The following is a 27,394-nucleotide window of genomic DNA, read 5'->3' as shown; positions in this document are numbered from 1 at the left end:
ATTTCGGCCGATTTATGCAAAAGAGTGGTCGAAAATTGGGTTCAACGATTGGACTTCGTAAAACGTGCACGCGGTGGTCATGCAAAAGAAATCGAATTTCATACTTAAATGTATATGTTCAAACTCGATAATAAAAAAAAATTAGTTAAAAAAGTCAAACCGTTTGTGTTTTATTCAAAAAAAAAGTTGAAGCGCTTTCACTGAAAAACGCTTTATTACATAATTTTTTAAATAAAATTTTAATTTCAACCTGTTTAATTATATTAATTTTTGCCAGAATCTGGCTTGACACCAGCCGCCTTGAAGGAATCCAACATCTTTCAATTTCTGTGTACCACCGGCGAGTTTGCGACGCGAATGTCGCTATTCGCTCAAGGAATGGTTGTGGTTACTCGACCCATCACCCACTGCTGCGGTGGCACGTTATCTTGGTGGAAGACGACGAGATGGCCTGGCTGGACGTGTGGCTACGGGTGCATCCATCAATTGCGCTACTGAAGCTCCAAAAGCTAACTCTTCGACAACACGCGCCAAAATTGTTGATTGAGAGAGCAAACAAGCTGGCATTTACCCAAGCAGTGGCTGGGATTTGCGGGTACTTTCCCCCGTGGCAAGCAACCGATTAGCAGGTGCGCCAACGTTAGCGCCTGGTGGTCGCTGGCATTGTTGCTGAGTGGTGCGAGCGGTCAGGAGTTCAATACCGCATCTATCTCGACGAGAAGCGTTGCGATTTCTTCGGCGGCTAACAGCGCGTTGCCTACGGCGCGCACCAGCAGATATTTGGCCGACTTCATTGCTGCTTCCCACAGACCGCCGAAGTGGGTTTTTTTCCCCCCTTTTTTTACGAGGAGGAAGCATCGAAAGCCTAACCCCGTCAGTGTGGGACTTTAACCCGAACTAAACCTTCTACAGTCAAAGTACCGATTGCCCCGGTACAACCGTTAAGTATTCGTCGGGAGGCGGTTTGAGCACTAAGCTCAAGGTCCGTTATTGTCCTGATGCAATACGTCGAAAGTAGCATCTGCTTGTTAGGTGGTCATTGCTGGCAGTCTTTGTAGGGGGAACAACGCAAAGGCCTTCGTGGACTTTGTGCCGTAACTGCAAGACTGTCGGAAGTGTGACTATTCCTCCCCGTGGTGGCCACTGGAAACAGGTAACCCCAGCACGGTCATGTCTCTGTTGGGGTCCTGACTAATATAGTCGGGCGGGAAGAGTAAACTTCCTTGGGTAAGTTTAAATCCCCAATCCAAGGTGGAACAGCATACGCCGAGGGATGCTTGGCTAGAGGGAGATCTAGTCGCTAGTATGCGGACTTGGGGCGCCCTGGCGAGGCCCTATTTCAAAAATGCCTTCCTACGCTACCGGGGCACTGGCGCAGGTGATATGCCCCTTTACTCGTGGGAACAAAAATGAATACCAGCAAAGAAAAACAAAAAAATGGCGGAAGCGGCCAAGAAGGCTTCAACCAAGAGGCTAACAAAAAACCTAAAAAAACAGAGGCGGTCACACCTAAACAGGAAGAGGCCACCATGCCTCAAACTAATAAGGAGGAACGGTCCGCAGTTGAAGGCGTGAGAACTGCCGAGACGACTCCAAACACCGATGGCGAAGGGCCGACCACGGAACAGCCAAAAAAGCTCAGTGGTGCGGGCAGGAGAAGACTTGCACACTTCCTAAAAAAAGGGCTAACCAGAGAAGAAGCATATGCTAAGGCGCTGGAGCCCATGAGCAAACACACAGGAAGAACAACGACGGGGCCGAAACGACTAAGGTCGGTTGAGGACACACCACCCGAAGCAACAGCAAAAAAGATGATGGTCCGTCCACATCGAAAGACGCAGCTCTAAGGAGCAAAAGTGGCAGTCCACTGCCACATACAAAGACGTAACAACAGGAGTCAAGTTGGCAGTACTTGCTAGGGACTACCCCAATACGGTACTGACAACCGAACAAATGGACTCCATCCAACAACTCCTGTTAGACAAAATGCTGGCGGAGAAAAACATGGCCACAAAACCAGCGTTCTTGGGCACTACTTACAAGGCAGGATACCTTGTCCTGCATTGTAAGGAGAGCACATCGGCGGAATGGGTCAAGGCGGCCATTTCAAATGCGTCGCCGTGGGAGGGTGCAACACTGTGGGCCACAGAGGAATCCAAAATTCCTCACTCTCGGATCGCAGTGGGGTACTTTCCCAACTCAGTCAAAGTCGAGACAGCCAAGATACTGGACTTTGTGCAGGGGCAGAATAAAGGCCACAATGTTGATTCCTGGCGCCTGCTAAAAAGAGCCGAAAGAGGCTCCAACGTAACGCTAGTCGTAGCGGTAGACCAAAAATCAGCCTCCAGCCTGAAGGAGTACAATGGTAGAGTAAACTACCGTTTCATCCAAGTGACCCTCAGGCTAAAATCTGAAAACATAACGACCGAAGAGTTAGTTGACCAAATGGAGGCAGTGGAGTTAAAAGAAGAGGATGAAAGTCCTCCCAAAGACTCCGATAACCAACCAACGAAATGAGGTGCCTCCAGGCAAATCTTCACCATGCTAAGGCTGCTACCACTGAGCTTAGCAGAAGACTTGCCGGAGGTATCAACATAGGGCTGATCCAAGAGCCCTGGATCTACAGAGGCCGTCCTCAAGGCCTCAATGTCCAAAACACACAGGTAATTTATGACAAGAGCGCTGTCAAACCTAGGGCTGCGATAATCATAGATACCAATTTTAAATTCTTGCCATTCACAGAATTCATGGATGGCGACACATAAACAATACTGGTGGAAGCAAGAGAGAGGTCGTAATCGCCTCAGCTTACTTCCCCGGAGACGCCGACATAGTACCACCAGAGAAAATCAGAGGCCTAGTGGAGTATTGCCAAACCCACAAACAAACCCTCGTAATTGGATGCGACGCCAACTCCCACAATGTGGCATGGGGAAGCACGAATACAAACAACAGAGGTGAGTCACTCCTTGAATTTTTATTACTTAATAATATAACAGTAGTAAACAGGGGTAATAAACCCACTTTTGTAAACGCAATACGACAAGAGGTACTCGATTTAACTCTAATTACTAACAAATCTTTGAATATGATCAGTAACTGGAGAGTCTCGGTTGAGGACTCAATGTCTGATCACAAACACATACTCTTTGACCTAAATGGGGTGGTAAAGCCCAAAAACGGGAAACTGGAAAAGATACAATGAATGTCTTTCAGCTAAGCTTAATAACAGCGTAAGCAAAATAACATCAACAGAGGAGCTAGAAGAGGCAGTAACAGACATGACTGACTCAATCATGGCCTCATATCAAGACTGTTGTCCACTAAAAATGAAATCCTCCACGAAGAGGGTTCCCTGGGGGAACAACGAACTTGACAAACTTCGGAAAGCAACGAGAAAACTATTCAACACTGCAAAGAAAACAAACAAATGGGACGAATATAGGAAATCCCTAACTAACTATAACAAAGAACTAAGGAAATCCAAACGAAACTCTTGGAAAAACTTCTGCGAGGATCTAAAAGATACTCCAGCAACAGCTAGAATCCAAAAATCACTTTCCAAAGGTGACTCAAGTCCCATAAGCACACTAAAAGGTCCAAACGGAACTAAACCAACACATTCGTAGAAACACTAGAGCTTCTTCTAAAGACTCACTTCCCAGATTGCAAAAGTCATGACCCATCAATCGACAATAGTCTAGACATGGTAACTCACCATCAACGGAGATCGACGGTCTCATTTGTCAATAAAATCATAAAATTCGAAAGGGTAGAATGTGCAATAAACTCCTTTAATCCCTTTAAATCACCAGGGCCGGATGGAATATTCCCAGCACTTCTATCCAAAGGCATTGTGGAACTGATCCGAGTCATGGTGAAAATCTTCAGAGCTAGTCTAATATTGGAATACATTCCAAAGATATGGAGGAAAGTGAAGGTAATATTTATTCCTAAAGGAGGTAACAAACCCCCTGATTCTCCAAAATCTTACAGACCAATCAGTCTATCATCGTTCATGTTAAAGACAATGGAAAAACTACTTGAATACCATCTAAGAGAAGAAGTAATCTTCAAAAAACCCCTTCATAAGCTGCAATTTGCTTACCAAAAAGGGAAATCCACAGTCATAGCACTGCACACACTCGTTGTCAATATAGAAAAGGCTCTAAATAAAAAAGAAATAGCCCTATGTTCCTTTATGGACATAGAGGGAGCCTTCGACAACGCAAATTACAAATCCATGGAAACAGCACTCGAAAAAAGGGGTGCAAACCCAATATTAACACATTGGATAAGTCAAATGCTTAATCAGAGGATTATTAAAGCCTCGTTAGGCCAAGCTGAACTTAATGTCACAACAGTAAAGGGATGTCCGCAAGGAGGAGTTCTTTCTCCACTGCTATGGTCCCTACTAGTTGATGACTTGGTGCAGCACCTAAACAATAAGGGATTTATAACCATTGGTTATGCAGATGACATATCTGTTATAATAAAAGGCAACCATGAAAGGACACTAACGGACTTAATGCAAAATGCCTTGAACGCAACATGGGAATGGTGTAAAAAGGAGGGGCTGTCGATCAACCCCAACAAAACTACAATAATCCCCTTCACAAGAAAAAGAAAGTTAGAGTTTCCTATATTGAGAATAAATGAAACAGTGATAGAACTAAAGGAAGAGGTCAAATATCTAGGTTTAACCTTAGATAAAAAACTCACTTGGGAATCACATATAAATAATATAACAAAAAAAGCCACGAAATCTTTGTGGACAACCAAACAATTACTAGGGAGATCCTGGGGCCTCAGCCCTAGTATGGCCCTCTGGATATACACCCAAATGGTTAGACCAATCATACTGTATGGGGCACTAGTATGGTGGAGCAAATCTATCCAACAAACAGCGATAACCAAACTGGGAAAAGTACAAAGGCTTGCTTGCCTATGCATCACAGGGGCTATGAGAACTACCCCAACAGCTGGCATGGAAGCACTCCTCAATCTCCCACCACTTCATATAGCAATCCAAGAGGAAGCAGCTACGCAAGCACTCATGCTACACATGAAAGAAAATTTCAAATTGGGCAACCTCACCGGTCACCTAAATATCCTAAATAAAATCAAAAACACCATAAGCATGGCTCAAGTTTCAGACCACATTGACCCAACCCTCTGTTTCACAAAAGGATACACAGTTACCTTTCCTGAGAGGATCGAGTGGAAAACAAACCCGAAATGGATGAATGATGATTCATAAAAATGGTACACTGATGGATCAAAAACACCTTATGGTGTAAGAGCAGGAGTAGTGGGGCCCAGAATCTACAAATCATACACTCTTACCAGGGACACCACTATCTTCTAAGCGGAACTATACGCAATAATGGAAGCAGTAAACATCATGCAAAGTAGAAACCACAAGAGAGTAAAGATCAAAATACTCTCGGACAGCCAATCAGTTCTAAAAGCTTTAGATAGCTATACCTACAACTCAAAAACCCTCTTAGACTGCCACAAGGCACTCAATAACCTGGCATCCAAAAACAATGTTTCATTAATTTGGGTACCGGCACATGAGGGATATGACGGCAACGAAAAGGCAGACTTTCAAGCCAAAAAAGGGGCAGATGAAAACTTCATCGGACCTAGTCCTATGTCCGGATTCAACAAAAACAACCTGAAACATAAAGTAAAATACTGGGCCAAAACTCTATTAAATCAGCATTGGAACAACGTAGAGGGTCTTAGACACTCCAAAAAGTCCCTGAGTTTCAACGCTAAAAGAGCTAAAATGGCCCTCACGTTAAACAAAAAGAGCATTCGCACTCTCACAGGCGCCCTAACGGGTCACTTCACCTGCAACAAACACTTACACAAATTAGGCATAACTAACACCAGCACCTGCAGATTCTGCTGCGAAGATGAGGAGTCCATAGAACATCTCATTATCGAATGTCCGGGGTTGACGCATAGAAGGAAAAGGTTTTTAAACAAGCTCATGCTTACAGATGAAGACCTTCAATCACTCCCTCAGAAGGAGCTGGTACAATTCATAAGCATACTTAACAGTCAAAAGACAGCATAGGGTGCACATAGATCAATATGGTCGCAGTGCTAAAGGACCACACCTTAACCCTTTACAACCATTAACCATTACCACCCCCTGTTTAGGTCATCTGATGAGAGAGCCACCCCTGTCATAACAGTACTCCCCCACCTACCATGTCTCTGTCCATACCACAGAAACGTAAGTTTCTATGTCTGGTATCATCAGTTTACCTGCATCCAAATAAATTTATCTAGAAAGTGGTCCTACAACACAACCGTAAGTTACTAAATCTACTACTACAGGAAAAGTTACTACATCTACTACTACAGGGAAAAGTTACTACATCTACTACTATGGAATTTCAGCTATTTAGTGCTATGCTTTCGCTTTTTCGCCTTCTCTCCATTTGTCTCAAATCATTGAGTACGAACGCTGACAATTTTTAGATACAATCCCATACTTCTTTAGATTGTAGCATGTGTGGAACAACATTGTCAGGTGTTATTGGTTCCGCTATTTGATTCTCCAATAACTCTCGTTCTTTATTATATCTTTGGCAGTGAAAGAAAATATGCTCCGACCCATGCCTGCACATCACTAATGAGTCGGTGTGTCCATCTCCCTTTGGTTGTTATATCAAAGCGTCTTTGCCATTTAGATAGACTCTCGTATCTGATTTCTTTGCGCTCCTCAGCTATTAACGACCTGCCAAGGCTTCGGCTTTTGTCATATATTCTCTTATTTTCCAGAGCCATTATATCTGGGGGCATTATGCCAGAAATTACCCCGATAGCTTCATGGAATACAGTGCGAAAAGCGCTTGCGACTCTAATAGCGCTCAGTCGAAACAGAGATTTTGTACTCTTGCCGTATGTTTCGTATTTTAACGCTTGTCCCCATACCGGTACAGCATACATTACAATGGATTGGGTAACTTTTGCCAGTAGTAGCCTTCTGTTCTGGCTTGGCCCGCCTATGTCAGCCATTATTCGAGATAGCGCCGTGTTTACCCGTGCTGCTTTCTCACAAACTTTTTCAATGTGCACTTTGAAGTTTAAGCGTGGCTCAATAATGACTCCCAAGTATTTCAGATGTTATGCCCGTCTATGCTTAGTGTGATGTTCTCAATTTTTTTTCTACTTGTGATTAAAACTGCTTCAGTTTTCTGGCCCGCAAGCTGTAGGTTTGACGATCTAAGCCAGTTTTTTAGTTAGTGAACTGTCGCACTGCATATACTCTTGATTTGATGAAGTTCTTTTGCCACTATTGCCAACGCAATATCATCCGCGTATCCGATTAAATGGACTGCTTTTGGTATAGGGATGCGGAGGATTCCATCGTAGAGCACATTCCACAATAGAGGGCCCAGCACAGAGCCTTGCGGTACTCCCCCAGTTACTCTATACTGCTTAACTCCTTCGTCTGTGTCATAGAGTAGTATTCTATCTGACAGGTAGCTTTTTATCAAATGCAACAGATATGGTGGCGTGTCCAGGTTTTCTAAAGCTTGCATAATGTGGGACCAGCATGCAGAGTTAAAAGCATTTTTTACATCCAATGTTATGACGGCGCAGTACTCCTTAGTACCATGCATCCATCTTGTTCCTTCAATGGCATTTTCCGCTATTATGTAAGTTTTTTTATTGCATCAATTGTCGAGCGCCCCCTGCAGAAACCATATTGGTTGTCGGGCAAGCCTTCTTTTTCAGTAACGTGCTGCTCCAAACGATCAGCAATAAGCCGTTCTAAAATTTTGCCCAACGCATCAATCATACAGAGGGGTCGATACGAGCTTGGTTGACCCGGCGTCTTATTAGGTTTCGGCAAAAGGACAAGACGTTGCTGTTTCCAAATTTTTGGGAGGACACCATCTCGAAAACACTTTTGATATGTCTCCGTGAAGGGTTTTGCATCTTCTTTCAGCGCGAGTTTAAGAGCTCCGTTTGGTATTCCGTCTAGTGCTGGAGCTTTAGTGTTTCCAAAACGTCCCAAGGCTGTATTTACCTCTGTTTCCGGGACAGTAGGTATATCTGTAATAAAAGATGCATCTGCTGTTAGTCGGTATTCTTGCTCATCTTCTTGTCTTGGAAAAAGGGTTTCCACAACCTTTTTTAAGATAATAGGACAAGTCGGCGCTTTTCCTTTGCAACCACTAATCTTAGACATCACCAACTTATACGCTCCTCCCCACGGATTTTCATCAGCTTTGGCACAAAGTTCTTTGAAGCAGGAAGTCTTGCTTTTTTTAATCGTTTCATTTTGAAGATTTCCCGCAGCCTTTCTTTTTCACTCATTCCTCTGCTTCTTTGGTATTGACGTCCAGCTTTGTGGCAAGCGCCTCTGAGTTCAGCTATATCGCTGTTCCACCAGTATGCCGGTTTCCGTATGTAAGTGTGTTTTTTCCTGATCATTGCAGCATCACAGGCTTTGGTCAGGCGTGTTACCAGTAGTTGGGCTTGCTCAATCGCGTCGTTTATGTTAGTGGATGAGCGTTTAGCATAAGCTTAAAAATCTCTTCGTCCATGGTTTCGATCTTCCACCCTTTTGTCTGGGCTTTTTTAGCAGGCTTGTTATTTCCTTTACTTTGTTTCGGCTGCATTATTTCGATCATTATGGCCAAGTGGTCGCTGTGGGTATAAATGTCGCAAATCTGCCATTTCGTCCTTAAAGCTAGAGATCGGCTTATAAAGCTATGTCAATAACAGAGCTACGACCATTCTTCTCGAAAGTGTTCTTTCTTCCAGTATTTAATAACACAACGTCAAGTAAGGAGAAGGCTTTGAGCAGTGCTTTCCCTCGTTGGTTTGTACACTGACTTCCCCATTCTAAGGCCCATGCATTGAAGACTCCAGCTATTAAGTTTGGCGTTTTTGTCAGGGCTTCTTTAACCAGTTCGTCAAGAATCTTTTCAAATGCTGCTTGAGGTAGGCTCGGCGGTATATAACAGCTATATATATGTACACCAGAAATGTTTGCTCTAGTGTAGCTGGTTTTATCTGCAAGTTGCCCCTCTTAGGTAGTCTTATCTCCTAGGACCCATATGGCTGCCTTCCTTGTTGCATCCGAAGCCCACATTCCAGCGTCTGGCTTGTTGCACTGTTCACATATTACCGACACGTCTGCGTGCTGTTCGTACATTGTTTGCGTTAGAAGATCTTGCGCTTCCCTGCAGTGATTTAAATTTATTTGGATCTCTCTCATTTTCTTTTTGTTTTACATGCTGTCTGGTAAATTGGGCAGTTTTTGCTACCCATTTGGTGCTTGAAGTTAGACTTTCCGGCTTTATTGCACACAATACAAAAAGGTTCCCTGTCACACGTTTTTGCGAAATGACCTTTCCCACCACATTTCATACAGCACTCACTCCTGTCTTCAGAATTTGTACATTTAGTTGCAGTATGTCCATATTCTAGGCATCTATAACATTTCGTAAGGTTCAGTTTTTCACGAGTTCTGCAGACAACCCATCCAACCTTGATTTTTTCTGCGTTCAGTAAGTACCCTGCTTCTAGCGCTGGAAGGCGTATAGCGGCTGTTTGGGTACCTGCATATGCCGGTCTTAAATTTTTAATTGAGCTTTCGCTGAAGTTACTGAATTCCTTGACTTGTAAGCGGATGGCATCGACTATATCATCCTTCGTGGTTATTTCGTCTAGGTCCCGTATTTCTAGTGACTGCTCGTGTGTTAGCGCTTTTATTTCCGCCTGATCTCCCAGTAACTTAGCAATTCCTTCTTTGTATTCTCGGTCACGCCCTACCTGTGCTTTTATAAGTTGCAGCAGTATCTCACCTCTGGTTATCTTTCTAATTCGTGACACGTTTTCACCAAGCTGCTGGAGACCATCATCTTTTTTGACCGTCCTCAATATGTCGCTATATGACATGTTGCCAGTTTTTGTGATAACTATGGCATCAGGTCTCGGAGTGGGACTCATCTCATCTTCTTGCTTTTGTCTTTGCTCTTTCGCGTCTTGTACTTGACTTTCACCCAGTTCTCGTCTCTTGGAGTTTTCACTCTTGCAGTTTTAGCTGGGCTCTAATCTTTTTCACAGGACGTAATAACGTCAGCTTTTCTGGCCAGTTCTTGCGATATTCTGCTCCTTTTTGGGGGCGTCTTTCGACGTGTAGAGTTATCCTCACGAGGCCTCTTTGGTGTTGCTTCGACCATTTTTCTGGTCACCAGATTCTGGCTAGCTTTCTTCCTTAGCTCTGCGTTTTCCACTTTAGCACATGCATGCAGCTTCGCAATAGTGCTAAGAAGGTCCCGCATGCTATTATTTATCGAGCGCTGAGGATGTCGCATCAATTCAGAGAGTTTGTTAATACTCTCTCCTAGTTTGGCAAGGTAGTCCCGTTCGGCTTGGACTGGTGTCTCTGCAGGACTTTTTTCGCTTAAGGCGGGTGGAGATGACCTTGATCTTATATCACGCACCATAGGTGACGTCTTCTTTGGGGTTCGTGCCAGCTTTGATGCCCGTTGAAAGGGATTTATAGCTGGGCTATCTATTTTCCTTGTAGTATTATCTGATACGTTAGCCAAGTGCACCACCGTCGTATCATTGCAGTTGTTGGGTATCGACGGCAGGGAGCGTGCTTGCTCACTCCTCAAAACCGCCGGCACTGGGCTTTTTACACCCTGCACCGTAACTTTAGCATCTTTTCTACTTCTATCCATGTTTTATTGTTCAGGGATCCTACCCATACCATTTTAGACCTACTGACAGGTGCTCATTAAGCCGCTCCTAACATAGAGGCAGACGCTGCCTAAGAAGCGACTCAATTTGAGTCAGACGCTTTAGGATTTTATTTCTGGGCGACACTTATTTCTGGGCGGTATCGGCTCGCCCCGTCACAGAGATTTCACCGAGCAGAATAGCCTTTTCAACTATGCCCTACATTTCTGCCGCTTTTGGTCGGGGACTGCTTATTAAGTATTCGCAGCTAACCTACATATCTATAGGCCGTTCAGCTATCCGCCACCTTGCTGACCCCCACAGTAGCCTAAGCTCAGCCCTATTCGCCGAAGTGGGGTGCCCTCGAAGATATGAAGGCAAAGGTGAATCCTTCGTCGGCGCCGTATTGGAGAATCTCCTACTTCTGCTCCAGAAGGCTTCCCGGAGCTCGCCCAGTTTCCTCTCTGCCCCGACAAAGTTCGTCGCGTTGTCGCAATATATTTTGGCTGGCATCCTCCGGTGTCCAATAAACCTTTTGAAGTCGAAAACAAATTTATCAGCAATTAAATAAGATACAAGTTCTGAGTGAACTGCCTTTGAAGCGAAATACAAGAAATTGACAATATATATTTTCACGAGAGGGCGACCGCGAATTTTATGTGAATGGGCCCGCAGTGGTCTACCCCACATATTGTAAAGGGCCGTTAGCTGCGATTTTGGCTTTTAACGGAAACAGTGAATTCATTATCTTATAGGCGAAAACGGGCTTCTCGAGAATTTAACTGCCATATTTTTCCTGGCAGAAGCGCTACCAATGTCTTCGGACCAGCATGGTGGTAACGAAAATGTACGAACGGATATATGCCTTCACAAAGAGCGAATGTTTGCATAACATCGAAGGAAATTTAGCATCGTAGGGGATAGGCGCGTGTAATAAACCATATTGAATTATCCAATTCGTCCACGTTACAACTCCGAAACACTTAATTCGCTGGATTTTATTTTGTCGGCACATGACGCCGCGACACATTCTGGGTCCACTCGATTTGCAACGAAAGTTTGCAGTGTCGATGGATGCGTTTAAATCCAATGCAAAACTATTTCGGAGTATGTCCAGAAATTGTTTGTTCTATTGGTCGACTCCACATTGGTGAAATTCTTGACCATAATTTGGCAAGAAGATGGTCTGCCGGGAGCTCTAAACGCGGAAGATATTTAATCTTCAGTGGAGCCACTCTAGACTTTGAAGTAAGCAGTGTGCATTTCGTACCACTGGCGGATTGGCTACGCATATATACGCAGCAGCCCTTCGCTCTTATTGAAGCATCAGAAAAGCCATGAATTTGGCAGCCGGCACTCGACTCTGTACCTGCATCTGTAGCAAATTGGCTGTATATTTTTAGCAGCTAGTGTCGAGCCGCAATGAAACTGACTCATCCCAATCTAGCTTTTGTATCCAAGGCTCTTGTAATAAGATTTTAGCTTTGGCAACTAGCATGGCTAATAAATTAAGGGGTGTCACAGAAGCGAGCGGAAACCTATAAAAAGTAACGTTTAGTTGCACACAGTTCACCAAAATTATTTTCCAGAGTGAAGTGAAAAATGTCCTCTTTTCAGCTGCTTGTCTCCATACTATGAGCTGGAAGTACCTGTCGTCTTCGCGCACCAAGATTTTGCGATATATCTTCGTGATATCGGCAGTCATGGCATATATAGCAATCCGAAGCGAAGGAATGTCGAAAAAAGCTTCTCTTGAACGATCGATCCGACCATCAAGGTGCAACTTGTGTCGATGTGCGACAGCGTCCTTCTCTCCAGCGCCTGAAACCGCCGAGTTGCGGTTTCATGCTAATGACCGAGCAACTTACGGTCGGTTTTCAAAGGCAGTTTAACTTGAAACCTTCCACATGGTAAAACCTTTGTAGTTTTCGAAAAAAAATTCCTCACATTTAGCCTGCTCTGGAATCAACCGTGTGGAATTTACTTGTGCAGGTATTTCTTCCAATTCCCAAAATTTTCGATTTCTTCAAGTTGACATAATGTGATACTTGCAACGCATTGAAGCTATGAAATGTAGCGTACTTTTAAAAATTATTCCAGCCCAGCATTGTTTTTTGCAGCGTTAGCTGCCTTGGGCTAGAGGATGGCTCCATATGTAGAAGTCCACGCAAGTGGGGAAGGTTATTGATCGCCATTCACTTGGGAGTGGCCAGGACGATTCTTTTGCATAAGGTTCAAGCAGCTCACAACGTCCGGGATTAGCCCACGTATCCTCTGGTGCTTCCGAACACCCGTTCGGGAGTGAGCTAACGTGAGAAGGCGAAGCATTCCAGTAAAGCTGATTGTGATTGGCGACTTCAACGCCAGGGTGGGCAACGAGGGAATTTTGGTCCTACAGTCGGAAAATTCAGCCGGCACGACGAAACATCCGGTAACGGACAGAGGCTGATCGACTTCGCCGGGGTACGAAAAATGGTGCTCTGCAGTACCAAACTCTAGCATAAGAAGATTCACCAAGCTACATAGCTGTCTCCTGATCGAAAAACAGGAAACCAGATCGATCATGTTGTGATAGATGGAAGACACGCTTCTAGTGTATTAGCCCTACGTATTATACGAGGACCCAACTTCGACTCGGATCACTACCTTGTTGCACCAAACTGCGCACACGCCTCTGTGCAGCAAAAAAGATTCGTCACCCGACTCTTACTGAGGGTACTGCCCAACAACCCGGCATGCACGAACAATGGAGCAACATTTCCCGTTCTCCACATACCCCCGACACAGAAAAAATCGGATTCCGGCAACCCTGAAAAAGCTGTTCGTACTACGAGGAATGTCATGCTGCCGCAGAAAGAAAGGATGCCGCCTATAGAGCCACACTGCGATCGGGTGCATCGCGAGCCATGTGGGATCGCTACAGAGAGCTAAAAAAGAAGGGAGACGTATTATCCGAAAGAAGAAACGAGAGGCCGAAATATTTGAGAGTGACGAGCTTGAGATGCTGGCCAATAGGAACAACGCCCGAAAATTCTACCAAAAAGTTCGACGGCTTACAAAAGGTTTTCAGACCGGGCGTTTTCCTGCGATCTGGTCACTGACATAAAGAGCAATCTTAAATTATGGAGGGAACACTTCTCGAACCTGTTAAAAAGTAACAGCTGTGCATGTCACAGAGAATGTGAAGATCCCGATACCCCAATCGTTGATGACGAAATTGTCGTTCCGCTACCCGACCATGACGAGGTGAGAATAGCGATAACGCGGCTAGAGAAAAACAAACCCACGGGCGCCGACGGACTGCCGGCTGAGCTATTCAAACATGGCGGCGAGCATGGCACAATATGGTCGGGTGAAAGCATGCCTGCTGATTGAAAATCAAGTATGCCCAGCCCAATCCATAAGAAGGACGATCCTGCCATCGACCATCGACCAAATATTCACAATACGCCAAATCTTGGAAAAGACCCATGACAGGAGAATCGACACACACCATCTTTTCGTCGATTTCAAAGCTGCATTTGAGAGTAGGAAAAGAAGTTACCTATATGCCGTGATATCTGAATTTGGTATCCCCGCAAAACTAATACGGCTATGTAAGATGACGTTGCTCAATATCAGCAGCACCATCAGAATTGAGAAGGACCTCTCCGAGCCGTTTGATACCAAACGAGGTTTCAGACAAGGTGACTCGCTGTAGTGTGACTTCCCAACCAGATGTTGGAGAGGATCGTTCGAGCCGCAGAACTTAATCGCTCAGGCACAATTTTTTATAAGAGCGTAACAACCGCGCTATTAGTTCTGCCTTCTCCAAACTCGATAAAGAGGCAAAGCGAGTTGGTCTGGTGGTGAACGAGGACAAAACGAAATATTTCCTGTCTTCAAACAAACAGTCGGCCCACTCGCGTATCGGCACCCACGTCACTGTAGACAGTTATAATTTCGAGGTTGTAAAAGACTTCGTTTATTTAGGAACCAGCATTAACACCGATAACAATGTCAGCCTTGAAATCCAACGTAGAATCTCTCTTGCCAACAAGTGCTACTTTGGACTAAGTAGGCAACTGAGCAGTACAGTCCTCTCTCGACGAACAAAACTAACACTATACAAGACTCTCATCATGCCCGTCCTAACGTATGGCGCAGAAGCTTGGACGATGACAACATCCGATGAAGCCACGCTTGGAGTGTTCGAGAGAAAGATTCTGCGTAAGATTTTTGGACCTTTGCACGTTGGCAACGGCGAATATCGCAGACGATGGAACGATGAGCTGTATGAGCTTTACGACGACATAGACATAGCGCAGCGAATAAAGATCCAGAGGCTTCGTTGGCTGGGTCATGTCGTCCGAATGGATACAAACGCTCCGGCTTTGAAAGTATTCGATGCGGTACCAGCTGGTGGTAGCAGAGGAAGAGAAAGGCCTCCTCGGCGTTGGAAAGATCAGGTGGAGAAGGACTTGGCTTCACTTGGTGTGTCCAATTGGCGCCGGTTAGCACGAGAAAGAAACGACTGGCGCGCTTTGTTAAGCTCGGCCAAAATCGCGTTATCGCGCGGTTATCGCGCCAATTAAGAAGAAGAAGAAGAAGTTCCTAAATTGCATAAAATCAGTAGCCGAATGATTGCGAAATTGCCTGAAGTGTATGCCAGCGAAAGGTCCAAAGGATAGAAGTCACGAAAGAGCGCAGCAATATAACGCAGGTCGTTTCCATTGTGAAGTATAACCATACGGTCGTGCGGACGTGTTAACATCTCGCTCTCGAATTTAACCTCCCTAGAGTGGCAATCATTAACATACAAATATATTTACTTAGCGAAATAGATGCTTAAGCGTGCTGAACACAACTCAGCAATATTGTTTTTCAAAACAAAAAAGTAAATAAACAACATCAAATAAACAAAATCTAAACAAACCAAAATTTGTGTACAATTAGCGCGTACTCCACCGCGCGCACGGAGTATAATGCTAACTACCCCGCAAACAAAAACACAAATCAGATTATATTACCTAGGCAAGTTATAACAAAACGGTGTTTTAACCTACTTTCGAGACAAAGTGTTCACTCATTTTTTAAGTCATAAATAGTGCCAGCAGTGTACTTTCACAAAGAATTGAAAATCAATATCTTGTTAATGTTTAAACGAAAAACCAATTAAACATAAAAAGAAAACAAAAACCACCAACATGTCTGTTGTTCGCCGGAGCGAACGCAGACTCTCAATCAAAAATGCTGACAAAAATAACGCATATTTTACTATAGTAGCGGACAATGCGAATCTGGGCTAAGCAGAACCGCGAGCGCTATCTTACTCTCCATTGCAGACTGCTATAAAAACAAATCAAAGCAACAACGACACAAACTGCGCAAAAACTACACTGGCATTTTATCCGAAAACTTCCGTTCGAGGTTCTTCAACAACTAAAACCCTAGAATTAAGTGTCTCAATCCCCACTGCCAGCTAGAGCGAGCAATGTAAAACTCCCACTCACACAACCCCTGCTATTCTCACTCACACAACCAACGCACCTTTTACGACACTTGCCTTTAATAGCACAATCACAACAACAACTTCAAAAATTTTCACTTCTGCTCCGATAATGTCAACAAGCATATTAGCTAGCCAGGAAACATCAACCAACAAACAACAGCAGAATAAAGCCATGTCAAGTGATACTCGAAAATTTCACTAAGTCACGGATTTTAGGGCAAGATGTCTCGTTGTGTAGTCAAAGTCATGTTAACGCTGTTCTATAAATATTTCGCGCGAGTTCCAATTTTAGCAATTGTTATTAACAGTCAAAGCTTTAAGCAAGATTAAATTGAAAAATTAATTACTCCAAAACTACAATAGATAATGACGTGAAATTTTGCATACCAATCAAGTATTGTCTGTACTATTTTTCAAGTGTTAATAACTCTTTTTATTGCGACAAATTGATAAATACACAATAACTTTTTGTAAACAATTGCATTTTTTCATGTTTTCTTCACGTTGTTAAACAATCGGACTTGCGCATAATTGTGCGGAAAACGCTTACCTTCAATAATCTGAAAATAGAATTTTGTACTTTAACTCCATTTCCGAGATATTAACTATTTTGTAGCTTGATGCGCTCGACGGTGGCATTGCTGCCATCTGCTGATCGGCCGCGCGGCGGCTAGAGGGACCTCGCAAACTGAAGCAGTGTGCACGTTTGAATCTGCTCGCACAGGATTTATTACCTATTGACGGAATTCGACACTGCTTTGTGTCAGTTCGATTTAAGTGATGACTGGTGACAGAGCATATTTGCATATTTCAATATTATTGTGCTTGTCATGGCGGTCTCCTTGCCGCGGGGATGAGGCTTAAGTGATGTTTTAAGCCCATGTTATGGAGATTAACTTACCACGAACTAAGAGGGCAGCTCCATATAGGAATTGGCTATCCACGCATCCGCGGAACGGTGGAATTGCTGGCCACCCAAGTACTATGTGGAGATTACCGTACCAACATCCTGGCAGGAGGTATAAAATGCATTTCTCTCTTGCAATGCGAAGGCTAAACAAGGATCTCTCTGCACGAGGTAACCCACTTTCGGGAAATCCTCCCGTCGAGCAATCGACGGCCCGGGCATCGGATGTGCAGCTCCGAACCCCCCCCACCCCCTTATGACCGGAACTGACACCCAGGGTTCCGGAAGAAGCGAACTACTAGTGGTGAAACATGGCACATTGGCTATGCCAATGAAGAGCCGAGTGAGTGTGAGTGATACACCGTCGCCGAAACGATCCGAAGCAACTGAGCAAGTTGTGGAGGATGTGGAGATGGTGGACAATCTCTCAGTAGACTCAGATGGATCTCTGGTACCGAGTAAGTCTTTGACAAGGGTTAAGCCTGGTGCGAATCAGGTAAGTACCGGTAAAAAGGACTGAAGATATTGGAGATACGAAAGCAGGTGTTGGTCTATCCGCAAGGCAGATCAAACGAAGAAGACAGAAGGCGAAGAAAGCCGAAGCATCAGCTAAGGTAAGTACTCAATCTCCGTCAACTTCGAAACCTGTAATGGCAACGGGAAAGCGTGCCAGAACAGAAGATTCATCCGTAATGTTGCACTCTTCCTTAAACGAAACGGAGTTTGTGCCAATGACCTGGAAGAGGAGAAAGGCAAAGAAGAGGAAAGTCGGGAGATGGAATTCGGAAATGCCTGCATAGTTGACCCAATCCAAGGCAGATAAACCTTTACCTGACAAGGCAAAGGCTAAAGGACCTCAAATGTCGAATGACACTTTTCCGTCAACGTCTGGCGAATCATTCGCGAGAATGGCAGGAGATACATACCGGTGGAGATACATACCGACAAACAAAGCGGTCTACTGTCCAAAGGGTAACAAGACTATCTTGACAGCTATCTTTGAAAAGCTAACGGTGAGTCGAAAGACGCGCCGACTTTCGACGGTAAAAGCGTGGTAAACGGCATCGTAAAGGTGCACTGTTCCAATGCTTTTTCCCGAGAATGGCTTGAAAAAATGAAAGCAAACATGCGAAAACAGCAAGTTCATTCTTGTTGAGAGAAGCAAATAAAGGCTGGTACGAGCGAGTGTTTGGATTCCAGGTCCTTCCTCTAGTTCAGCAGAACTCTTCACACGTATCCGTGTTCAGAACAAAGAACAAAGATCCAGGCAGAAATCCGCTACCACTTCGGAGACGGGTTCCCACCTGGTACTGGGTATCGATCTTGGGTCCCTCAAGGTTCTTAAGTCGAAGTACGGGTGCCGTCCGCACCTACATCTGGGGCGAATCCATTTCCGTGTCCAGGATAAGGTGGAGGACAAAGCGTAAATATATTCAGTCTCATGACTGAAGTAATATTTACACAGATAAATCTGAAGCATAGCAAAACGTCTACGGATCTCTTGTGCCGTAGGCATGCAAAACTGCAAACAAACCCACACAAAATACTTGTACAAGAACCATTGGTATGTCACAAGCGTATCTGTGGTCTAGGTGGTATGTCGTGGGGACAAATACTTTATTGTGAGGGGAATATGACACCGTGAGCAAGTATTATCATGTTGAGGTTGATCGAACACACGATGTTAAAAGAGCTATGTTCCGGAGATATCGTTGTTGCAAAGATAAAGTACTTGAAGAGTGGGAACAGTGTTGAAGCTATCATAGTTTCGGCCTACATACCCTACGACTCTTTACAGCCACCTCCTTCGAGGGAGCTAGGAGAAGTGGTCAAGTATGCAGAGTCCAATAATCTGGTGCTAATAGAGGGCTGTGACGCAAATTCGTAGAACATTTTATGGGGAAGCAGCAAATGCAACCCAGAGGTCTCAAGTTACTGGATTTTATCCCTTATCGATTTGGTCATTCAAAACACTGGTAACAAACCAACTTTGGTAACCAAAAGGAGACAAGAGGTGATTGATTTAACACTTACCAATAGGTCAGTTGGAAATCAAATCAACCGATGGCGAGTTTTGGAAGAGGAATCTCTTTCTGATAATCGTCTTTTCGAATTCCGACTGGGAATTGATACAATATCAATACCTTCTGGTAGGAATCCTCGAAATGAGGTGAGCTCGTAACAGAGCGATTACCAAACCTGAAAAAACTCAAATCAGTAGAAATGACAAAAGATGCTACTAAGAAATTAGAAGGTACTTTAATCAATTGCTTTGAAGAACTGTGCCCACTCAGGCAAAGTAGACAGGGGAAAGCGGTTCCTTGGTGGAACCCTGAACTGTCGAAGCTTCGTGTAGGGTCCAGAAAACTTCTTAATAAGGCCCCAAATACCCAAACAGAAGAGGACTGGGCTAATCATCGACTTATACAGAGAGAATATAAGAAAACAGTACGGAAAGCCAAACTTGAATCCTATAGAAATTTCTGTAGTAAGGTCCTTCATCTAGACCGCTCAGTAAGGCTGGATTCCATTCGAAAACCTGATGGTCCATACACCATTTCAAAATCGGAAACGTTTAATGCTTCACTCGAAACCCATTTTCTAGGTAGTAGAACTCTCTCTGAAGAAGAGAGTGGCATGAACAATAACGGTAGCAACGGTGGAATATCTAGGTACTGCTGGTATATTGCTAGTCGGATAGTGGCAAAGGAATCAATAAGGTCTTCCTTGTCTTCCTTTGAGAACTTTAAGTCCCCTGGACCTGACGCAATATATCCAGGTATGCTTAAAAAAGGAGGAGACAGGCTGATTGAGGCCCTGAAAAGGATCTTCACAACCTGTCTTGCATTTGGTTACATACCATCCCAATGGTAAGAGTAGTATTTATTCCGAAACCAGGAAGAGATAACTATTCCCTAGCAAAAAGTGTTAGAGCAATCAGTTTGACATCGTTCGTTTTGAAAAGTCTAGAATGAGTGGTGGAGAAACATATTCGAGTGGGGATATTGCCGAGAAGTCCACTTAGTAGAAATCAACACGCTTACCAGAGTGGAAAATCATGTGAATCAGCCCTACACGATCTTGTTAGCAAGATTGAAGCCGGGCTGGAAGCTGACGAACACACAATGGGCGTGTTCGTGGACATTGAGGGGGCTTTGGATAATGCCACTTTTGGCTCGATATGTTCTTCTGCCGAACGACACGGAGTTGATCAAACCATTGTAAAATGGATATATTCCACGCTCTCGGAGAGGCTGTTAACCGCTGGTGGGAGCGGTGACGAACAAATCACAGTCAGGGGCAGGCAAGGATGTCCCCAAGGGAGTGTTCTTTCGCCGCTGCTGTGGTGAATTGTCGTAGACTCTCTACTAGCGGAGATACAGGAACTCGGTTTTCATGTCCAAGCATATACGGACGAAGTCTGTGCGCTAACATCGGATAAATCCTTAAGGAGGCTTTGCACGAAAGTGCAGAGGATTATTGACAAAATCGATGACTGGTGCATGAAACAAGGTCTTTCCGATAATCCGAACAAAACAACCATAGTCTTGTTTACGAGATAACGGAAATTGGGTAGACCTCGTCTTCCAACACTGAAAGGTGTGACATTTGGTCTTTCCGATGAAGTTAAATATCTAGGAAGCATCTTGGATAAGAAGCTGACTTGGGAGACACACGTTTCACTGAAGGTGAATCGCGCATTAAGGATTTTTCAGCAATGCCGCAGAGCTTTTGGTGAAACCTGCTGTTGTCCTATAGATATACACAGCACTTATAAAACCAATCATCACTTACGCCTCAGTGGTCTGGTGGCGACAGAGCATGGTTAAGTCCACAATCCGGGAACTATACAGGCTGCAAATAAGTGTATGTTTATGCATCACGGGTGCCATGAGTACAAACTCTGGTGATGCCCTAAATGCTCTATGCTTGATTTCCTCCCCCTAATGCTCTATGCTTGATTTCCTCCCCCTGGATCTTAAAATACAACCGGAAGCAATAAAAGCAATGTGTAGACTGCATAAATATGGTTTCTGGTACGAAGAGTGAAAAATCATGTGAATAGCCTCACACGATCTTGTTAGCATGATTGAAGCCAGGCTGGAAGCTGATGAGTGTGGGCGTGTTCATGGACATTGAGGAGGCTTTTGATAATGTCACTTTCGGCTCAATATGTTCTTCTGCCGAATGACAAGGAGTTAATCAAACCATTGTAAAATGAATATATTCCATGCTCTCTGAGAATCTGTTAACCGCTTGTGAGAACAGTGACGAACAAATCACAGGCAGGGCCAGGCAGGGATGTCCCCAAGGGTCGGTTCTTTCGCAGCTGGTGTGGTGCTTCGTCGTAGACTCTCTACTAGCGGAGATACATGAACTCGGATTTCTTGTCCAAGCATATGCGGACGATGTCTGTGCGCAATACATCAGATAAATCCCTAAGGAGGCTTTGCACGAGAGTGCAGTGTAAATCGCCACGTTTCTTTTTTCAGTCAAAGTGCAGAAAGTGAGACCTCGGATAGCTCTATAGATTCTTTTGACGATACGGAGAATGAAAATTTCGAAATGAAGAACATTGATCATTCTTTGAAATTCGTTAAAGTGAACAAAATTGTGGAAGAGCCTAGCCACCAATTAAAAAAAAAGGTATTCTGATTAATGCGATAAGGAACTCAAAGAAATTGTTGCAGACGTCATTAATTCCGGAAAAGAAACAGAGAATGCAGAATTGAAAAATCATAAAAAACAGAAAATCCATACTCAGCTTTTGTGAAAAATATTAAAGACGCTTTACTTGAAAAGAACAGTATCAACGATAAAATTCAAATTCTCACAACAATTCCAGGCAATTGGACAGTGACAAAAATTTGCGATACATTTTCTGTTTCAAAAAGATCGGCATCGAATCTAAAAAATTGAGAAGAATAAATGGCTTTGCATCTGTGCCAGCTAAAAAACGTGGGAAAAAAATTTCGGACTTGACTGTCGAAAAAGTGCGTAATTTCTACTTGTCTGATTATTCAAGTAGACTGTTACCTGGAATAAAAGACTGCAAAACTGTTTTTAATAACGGTAAAAAACCAAAAGAACAAAAAAGGTTGTTACTCTTTAATCTGAATTATCTACACGAGCAATTTAGAATAAAATATCTTGAGGCATTAATTGGTCTATCAAAATTCAAAGAACTTCGGCCTCGCGAATGCATTGTCGCTGGGCAAAGTGAGACGCATAATGTTTGCGTGTGTAAAACGCATCAGAATGTGGCTTTCAAAATTTATGGAATCAGGCATGAACTAAAAAAATGTTAAGTAAATTTCAAGGAGAATATGGGCGATTTGATAAAACAGTGTGTTTGCGAAAATTCGACGCCCCATTGTTTTTTGCGTGATTGCAAAGCATGTCCAGGAGTATCAAAAGTAATGTGTTCCATTAAACAAACTTTGACCGAAAATAAAGTTAAACAAATCACATACAGTCAGTGGGTGAACACTGACCGGTAACTGACGATTCTTTGTTTGAAAATACTATCAGCAAATATAAGTAAGAAAAGTAAATAAAACTGTCATATTATGGTAAAAATGTACTATAGTTGGAGTCTTTCGAACTTTTAACGAATAATATATAACTATACAATATTCTATATTGGCATGTCAAATTTTGCAACAATGTCAGAAAATTACTCAAATGCATGTTTCTAATAAATCAATTAAATGGGAATGTATTAATGTAGTCATTAACCAATAAAACCGTGTTCTTACATAATAATAGTGATGCTTTTTGTATGAGTCTAACTTTTTAGCCGATTTATGCAGCGCTATTAAATTTATTAAATCAAACAAAAGCTACTTATAGACTTTTTCACTCAAAGTCACAACGTAGATATTTCATTATACTAACATGTATTTCTTTGTATTCTTTGTACCCTTGCATATTTTTCAAAAATAATAACAAATAAATAATATGCAATTTATTTCCCTACTTGATATCTATAATAGGTACAATATAATTATTTTAATGAAATACCGCAAGGATGGAAAACCAGCATTACGATACCCATATTCAAAAAAGGTGACAAAAAAGATCCACAAATTGCTTTAATCAACGCAAAAACTATTCTCAAATACATTATTAGGCAAACTAAACTCGTACTTGGACACACAGGAGGAACAACAAGGTTTTCGAGTAAATATATCCACTGTAGATGCAATATATATCATTCAACAGATACTAGAAAAGTCAATTGAATTTAATGCACCAGCATATAGGTATGTGCTTTGTTGACTTATCAGAAGCATTCGACCGAGTCAAGGTAGGTAGGTAGGTTTGGTGGTTGTCATAAAGACACACTTAGACCTTTCGCGGGTCCATTGTGATACCACTGGAGCTTATCCTTACTCTACGTGTTCCTTTTCAAACCATCCGGTAGATTTAATAAACGAGCAGAGCTTCGTTAGTTTTAGATGGGCTATGTCCGCTACATCGGTTAGAAATGCTGTATCAGGAGTGCGCAACCTTCTCATAGCTAGGCTTTCACCCTCATATAAAAGGTGTCTGACTGTTTCCTCTTCTTCTGTATTAAGACAGCTTCTACAGAAATCGAAGTACGGGAGTCCTAACCTTCTAGTGTGGTTGCCTATTAAACAATGACCAGTTAATACACCTATCATTTTTCTTATAGATTCTCTGTTCAATCTTATCAAAATCTTCGATCGAGCGCTGTTCCAGTTCGGCCAAGTCTGTTTGCTTAGTTCGCATGTTGTGAGGTTTGCCAACTTGTATTTACCTTGTCGATGGTTTCCCTGTCTATAAGTAATTTACAAGTGGCTTTGGGCATGGGTATCAGCGCCTTATCCGGTTCGAGATCGAGCGTTGTACCGATTCGTGCAAGTTCATCCGCCTTACAGTTTCCTGCAATATTCCTGTGGCCTGGCACCCAGATAAGGTGCACCTTGGAGCACTTAGATACGTCATTTAGTAGTTTAAAACGTTCTAGAACTGTTTTTGACGAGTGCGTTTTTGATTCAAGCGCCTTATTGCCGCTTGACTGTCCGAATAAATGAAGACTTCATTTGTGGATAATACTCTCGTTTTTATTTCTGTAAGTCCCTTTTTTATGGCAGTGACTTCCGCCTGAAATACACTGCAATGGTCAGCTAAGCGAAATGATTGGCATACTCCGAGTTTATCGGAGTAGACCCCTCCACCTACTTTGTTGTCCAGTTTTGAGCCATCTGTGTAGATGTTTAAATCATTTTTCTTAACAATAAGCCCATTATCCCATTACTCTTTGGAAGGAAATACTGAGACAAAGGATTTATTAAAATTGATGTCCTTGGTCTTACAGAAATCCGTTGAGCTGGGAATGCAGGGGAATTGTTCTAAAATTGAAGAGTGTCCTCTTTGGTCAGAGATTTCTCTTAGTCAGAGAGTTGCTTTGGCAGCTGTTTGCTTACCGAAATGCTCTATTGGTAAAATATTAAGCATAATATTTAGTGCATCTGTGGGTGTGGTTCTAAGGGCCCCGCAGATGCAAAGACTGGGCATTCTTTGTACTTGTACCATGGTTCTTTTAATGTACAATTTATCTTAAGCCGGCCACCATACTAATATGCCGTATGTTAGGATTGGTCTGACAATTTCCGTGTAAAGCCAATATACGATAGATGGGGAGAGACCCCAACTTAGTCCTATCAGCTGTTTACAAGAGTATAGTGCTATTGTCGCCTTTTTTACTCTATTTTCGACATTTGCCTTCCAAGTTAGTTTTCGATCTAGTATTAGACCTAAGTAGCGGGCCTCATCACTAAATGACAGTGCCGTTCCACCTAGAGTCGGGGGAGCTATATTTGGAATTTTGTGTTTCCTGGTAAATAGGATGAGTCCAGTTTTATTGGGGTTGACGCTTAGCCCATTTGCTTTTGACCAGTTTTCAACCATGTTTAGTAAATCTTGCATGACTTCTCTAAGTGTATTGGGAAATTGCCCTCTTACTACCATTGCAACATCGTCCGCATATGCTACGACGTGTTGTCCTCTCTCCTCTAGGCTCTTTAGCAAGGAGTTTAATGCCAGCACCCATAGAAGAGGGGACAGCACACCGCCTTGAAGTGTTCCTCTGCTAACTTTTTTCTTGATCTCTCAGGTCCCTAGGGTTGCGATCACAAATCTGCTCAAGAGCATGTTTTTGATGAACTCAACCAGAGCGCCAGAGATCCCGAAATCCGTCAGTGCCTTTATTATTGGTATCCGGTAGGATGTTGTTGAACGCGCCCTCGATATCAAGAAAGGCTACCAGTGTGAATTCTTTATTATAAATTGACTTCTCGATTTCTGTAACAAGTGAGTTAAGTGCTGTTTCAGTAGATTTCCCTTTACAATACGCATGTTGTGAGATACTAAGCTTATTAGGGCTGATGTTAGCCCTAATATGCTCTTCTAAAATTCTTTCTAATGTTTTTAGCAAAAAAGAGGATAGGCTGATTGGCCTGAAATCCTTAGGTGTTGTGTGTGAACTTTTCCCCGCTTTAGGAATAAAGACAACTTTTACCTCTTCCCATACTGATGGGACACTTTTAAGTTTCAGAGCAGCCTTGAATATAGCCACTCCATGATGTAATTGAGTGAATGTTGTATTTGGGCCGGGAATAATCCATCTGGACCCGGCGATTTAAATGGTTTAAACGTGTTCACTGCCCAGGTTATCCTGGATTCAGTGATTATTTCTTCAATGTCAGAGTTAGGATTATTTTCATGAGCTGTGCGTTGATTCGGACGTGTTTTAATTTCGATCCGTATTAATAATAGCTTTTCTACTGTGTTTTGTATGCAATACTGCTTAAAAGAGACAGAGACTCACCCATAGCAATTGCAAGTGTTACAAACATAACTACAAACAATTTCTTGCTAATAAACAAACTAAGAAATAAAAATAAAAAAATAAATAAAAACAAAGTGTACAAGTAAATTATCAGAAGGCAAGATGAGTGTGCGGCACTCTCCCACGCGGAGAGGAAGGCAACCCGCAGTGAGCCTGTAATAAAAACAATAACTTTTGATACTGTGAGTACTCCGGCAACTACGCGCGCGAACTCAATGCAAAAGAAAACAAACGAAATAGAGACAGCCCTCTCTATTAACTCTGCAGGATTACCGCAAAGCGTAGGGAGCGTCAACCTTCAAGCTCAGCCGTTTAATGGCAGTTTCACAACGTGCGTGAGCACAAACGGAATGCCAACAACAACCACAACCAACTCATCATCAACAACGACATCAATTCTGTACACTAGTACTGCAACAACAACCGTATCAAACAAACCATTGCTTGCCATCTCCCCACCTTCTTATGTACAACCTCACGCTTTAAATGAGCAGCCTCCCATAAAGAGATCACGAAACTCACCTATAAAGTCCTCAACTTTGTCAACCATTAACAAAAAACAAAAAATAACAACGAACTTAAGCCAAAGCAAACTGCCAAACTACTGGCTAAGCGGCGATACAAAGTCCACAAACAAATTTGCATCTCTTGCTATTGAGGACGAAAATGAAAACAACGAAACAAATACACAAGCGAACAGTGGGCAGAACTCAGTTACTAATGCTCAAAATTTAAATAGTGATAAAAATAGAAATATTAATAATAAACCACCACCAATATATGTGCAAGGTGTGGAATGCATCAAGACACTAAAAAGTGCTCTAAGTGCAATACCAAATAGCAATTTTGTCCTAAAAATCCTAAGAAATAATGAAGTACGAGTACAAGCAAATAACTTAGGGACGTACACTCAAATACATCAAATGCTAAAACAAAAAGGAACAAAACTGCATACTTTCAAACCAAAAAATGAGAGGGGTTTAAAGTAGTATTACGCAACATGCATCCTTTGGTGGACCAGGAAGAAATAGAGAGTGAATTAAAAGAAAAAGGTCATAAAGTCACAAATACATTTAATATAACACAAAGAACAACAAAAAAACCATTACCACTATTTTTTATTGAACTGGAAACAAATACTAATAGCAAAGACATTTACAACATAGACAAATTAATGCACTGCGTCGTATCATTTGAAGCGCCACATCATAAACGGATAATTGCACAATGCACGAAATGTCAGAAGTATGGGCATACAAAGAATTATTGCACAAGAGACTCAGTATGTGTAAAATGTGCAGGAAAACATTCAACAAGCGAATGCAACAATCCAACCATTCAAGTGAAATGCGCACTATGTGGAGGTAGTCATACCGCCAATTACAAAGGCTGC

The 27,394-nt window shown here is 42.8% G+C and overlaps 1 protein-coding gene across 1 annotated transcript; it reads left to right on the top strand.

The window, feature by feature from the left end:
• The first annotated feature begins 1,986 nt into the window (after positions 1-1,986).
• LOC128869779 (uncharacterized) lies at positions 1,987-2,517 on the top strand. The gene has a single exon (XM_054112382.1). The coding sequence runs from the start codon at positions 1,987-1,989 to the stop codon at positions 2,515-2,517; it is 531 nt and encodes a 176-aa protein (XP_053968357.1).
• Positions 2,518-27,394: the final 24,877 nt, after the last annotated feature.

Source organism: Anastrepha ludens, chromosome X (assembly GCF_028408465.1).
Source record: "Anastrepha ludens isolate Willacy chromosome X, idAnaLude1.1, whole genome shotgun sequence".
Lineage (NCBI taxonomy): Eukaryota > Metazoa > Arthropoda > Insecta > Diptera > Tephritidae > Anastrepha > Anastrepha ludens.
This window is presented reverse-complemented; position numbering and strand designations above follow the sequence as displayed.